At 57.8% G+C, this 3,310-nt stretch overlaps 1 protein-coding gene across 1 annotated transcript; it reads right to left on the bottom strand.

Annotated features, from left to right (window-relative positions):
* Positions 506 to 2,890, bottom strand: LOC8073900. The gene has a single exon (XM_002452677.2). It carries the CDS (start codon positions 1,754 to 1,756, stop codon positions 833 to 835), a length of 924 nt encoding a protein of 307 aa, XP_002452722.1. The 5' UTR covers positions 1,757 to 2,890; the 3' UTR covers positions 506 to 832.

Below are 3,310 nucleotides of genomic sequence, written 5' to 3'. Positions count from 1 at the left end.
TTCTACCTGTGTCCCTGAAAGAATTGGAATTGGAAATGGCCAGTGGAGGTGAACGGCTCCAATACTACGCAGAAAAGGGGTTGGGAACATTAAATGGAGTGGTTTGGTGTACCAGCAAATAAGTAATGAAGGGACTGGGCATCCATCCATCCACCATCAATATGCTGCCTGCCGCCATGTGAATCCTCTGACCAAATGGAATTGAATTGAATTGAAATATACTATAGCAGTAGAATTGATGCATCAATATCAATATCATGCACCTCTCGTTTTCATCGGCCATAGAAGGTTTCAGATTCAGGACTATTTCATTCAGACACAAAACAAAACGATCAAGAAACTTCTTTTACTAATCTTTAGACCGTGCGAATGCTGCTGTCTCTCTCCTCCATCTGTCTACCTCCAGCAGCATTTAATTCTGTACGTAGAACCTGTACCATAGACATCATTAAGCTTAATCCTTCTTAACGCCATTGCGAAAGAATCATGGGTTAGAGTTATTCAATTTTGCAAAAGAAGAAATCAAGATCACACAGGTAGCTGTACAAACATGAACATGTAGTTTTTCTACTTGATAGTAGTACAAGCAGCTCGTTACATTGCCACAAAATGTTGGGCCGACAAGCAGTAGTGACCTAGTAGTACGCAGTTTTATATGTCAACGGGGTGGTTTGGACTTGGTTTGGGTGTGCCAATCTTACAGACTCTTCCTCACGGACAGACAAAATGTAATAAATCCAAAAAGAAAAAGAAATTCTAAAAAGTGGACTAGTAATCTGGATTAGGTGGTGGTGGGAACCATGGAATGAAAGGAGGAAAATGGAAGCAAAGATCACCGGAAGCGACCGCAGTCGGCGAGCTTCCTGGATCGACAGCGAGTAACGGAGGCGGCGGACGAGAGGCTGTGGAGCGGCGACGGCCGGAGCTCGCAGGAGAAGGAGCCGGGGTCCGGCGGCTGGACGTGGCGGTGGCGGCGGCCGGGGCTGGGCCGCACGAGCGGGCTGAGGCAGACGGCGAAACCCGACGGCATGCTGTTCGTCTGGCGGCGCCGGCAGGGTGTCCGCCGCATGGGGGACGGGGACGGCCGCCACGGGGGATGATCCGCGGCGGCGGGCGAGCTGCTCTCGTCGCCGCTGCCGCCGTGGCTGTCCCGCTCAGGCGAGAGGCCCCGGTTGCTGACCGCGCGGCAGGAGGAGCGCCTCGGCGGGGCTGACTGTGGCGAGGTGGCCGAGACCGCCGCCGCCGCCGCCGCTGACTGCTTCTTGCGGCGGCGCGGTATGATCCCGGCGAACCAAGTCCAAGAACGCTTCTTGCGCTCCTTGGGGGCGCCTTCCTGCTGATGGTGATGCTTCTCTTCCGATCTGTGGTGGTGGTGGTGGTGGTGGTGGCCGAAGAGCGTGGCGAGCACGGAGAACTTGCGCGCGCGCCGCTTCTCGTACTCGTAGGCTATGTCGCCTTCCTCCAACGCGCCGCCAGCGCCGCCGCCGTAGGCGGGCCCGACCTGCGGCGTCCGGAAGAAGAGCAGGCTCGGGTGGTGCCTGAGCGCGCCCGCCGTGTCCGACTTCCTGCGCGACACGTACGGCGACACCGACCTCGGGAACGCCAGGGGCTCGGCGGGCGGAACCGGAGGGGCCTGCGCGTGCGGCGGCGACGATGCGTCGCCGTTCTGCGCGGCCTCGAGCGTGAGCAGGCGGTCGCAGAGGCACGTGGCGCACACGCCGCCGCCGGCCTGGTACGGGTGCTTCTTGCACCTCATGCCCACCACCCCGTCGCGCCTCGTCTCATCTCATCTCATCTCATCTCCTCTCCTCTCCTCTCTTCTCCCCGCGTAACCTCCTCGCCGGTGGCGTTCCCTCGGCGCGGTAGATGGGTGGGGGTGGGTGGACGAATTCACGACGAGGCGGTCGCGGGTGCGGGTGCGGAGCGAAGCGAAATTTGCGACGGCGGAGATGCACCTGCCTTCCTTGCTTTCGGCCAAAAAATACCCGTTTCCGTGCTGGGACTGGGATTGCTTAAATTTGGGTGGGTTTTGTTTAACCCAGATTGGCTGGCTGGCTCGCTACGCGGCAGCTGCTGCAGGTGCGCGTGCGTTTGGGCGGGCGGGTGCGATCATCGGCCGATGGATGGGAGGCAGGAGAGGATCTTTTCGTTTCGGTCGCTGCGGTTCCGGCTTTTAAATAGGTTCGGAGAAGAGGCAGGTCAGGTGGACGAGGGCACGAGGCGGATCGAGGAGATGGACGAGGAAATTTGATGGGATTCCGGCAGCCGGCATGGAGGGGAGAAGGCCGGCAGGGGCGACCGAGGGGTATGTTGTGCTTGACGGCTTGACGGCATCGGCGTTTCGACGACCTCGGATCGAGTTGGGTGGTGAGCTGTGGAGACCTCATGATTTCCGTTCGTCACTGGGGTGGTTGATTGCTTCGGCGTTGGCTTGGCCGGGATCGGATTGGGTCAAATTCCAATTCCTTCCCTTCGGCTCGGACACGGATGGTCCCGCCGTTGCTGTTTTGCTTGTACTCCACTGCTCCTAGTGACCTAGAGTCCTTCCTAGCGGCGTCGTGTGGCACTGTGGGCCTGTGCCAGGGGGAAGCGTGGTGTGGCCCGTGTGGGCGTGTGGCACTGTGGACCGGCACAGGCCGCGGAGAGTGAGGGTAATCTGGTGTCCGTTGGATACTTCATCAACTCAGTGACTGGTATAGATGACTAATGGGCCGGCCCGGTCCGGGCACGCACTAGGCACGGCCCGCGCCGCTCGGGCCGGCACGGCACACCGTGCCTCACCGGACCGTGCCCCACCGGGCTTTGTGCCTGACTGCTAGTCCAAAGCACAGCCTGTGGGCCTGAATTCGTGTCGTGCCGGCCCGCATAGCCCAGTGAAATTGCGTGGTTTTGTAAAAAAAATTAAAATAACCACACAATGACAATGATCACTTCATCAACATAATGTCACAATCAATGTTTTTACAATTATTACTTCTCAGATTCACAATCTCAATCTCAAGTCATAGAAATGACATCAAAAGACATGTAACATAAAAATGAGGTGGCATCGGACCGTTGCCGGGCCGACCCCTAAAACTCAGGCTGGGTCATGGCAACCTATGGGCTCAGAGGTCGGCCCAAGCACAGTCTGCACCACTGGGTCGGGCCCGCCTAGGCCCGCAAGTTACCGGGCCGGGCCGTCGTGCTCACGCTGCATGGCTTTCTATAGTGACTGGGCTGCCGGGGGCTTTAGACCCCCGCGAGAACCTATGGGGCCCTTCTTATCCCCTTCTATAAATATTTGTCATTGATACACTTTAACCGTGTG

The sequence above is a fragment of the Sorghum bicolor genome, chromosome 4 (genome assembly GCF_000003195.3).
Source record: "Sorghum bicolor cultivar BTx623 chromosome 4, Sorghum_bicolor_NCBIv3, whole genome shotgun sequence".
In the NCBI taxonomy this organism is placed as follows: domain Eukaryota; kingdom Viridiplantae; phylum Streptophyta; class Magnoliopsida; order Poales; family Poaceae; genus Sorghum; species Sorghum bicolor.
Note: the sequence above shows the minus strand (reverse complement) of the source record. Positions and strands in the feature narration are given on the sequence as shown.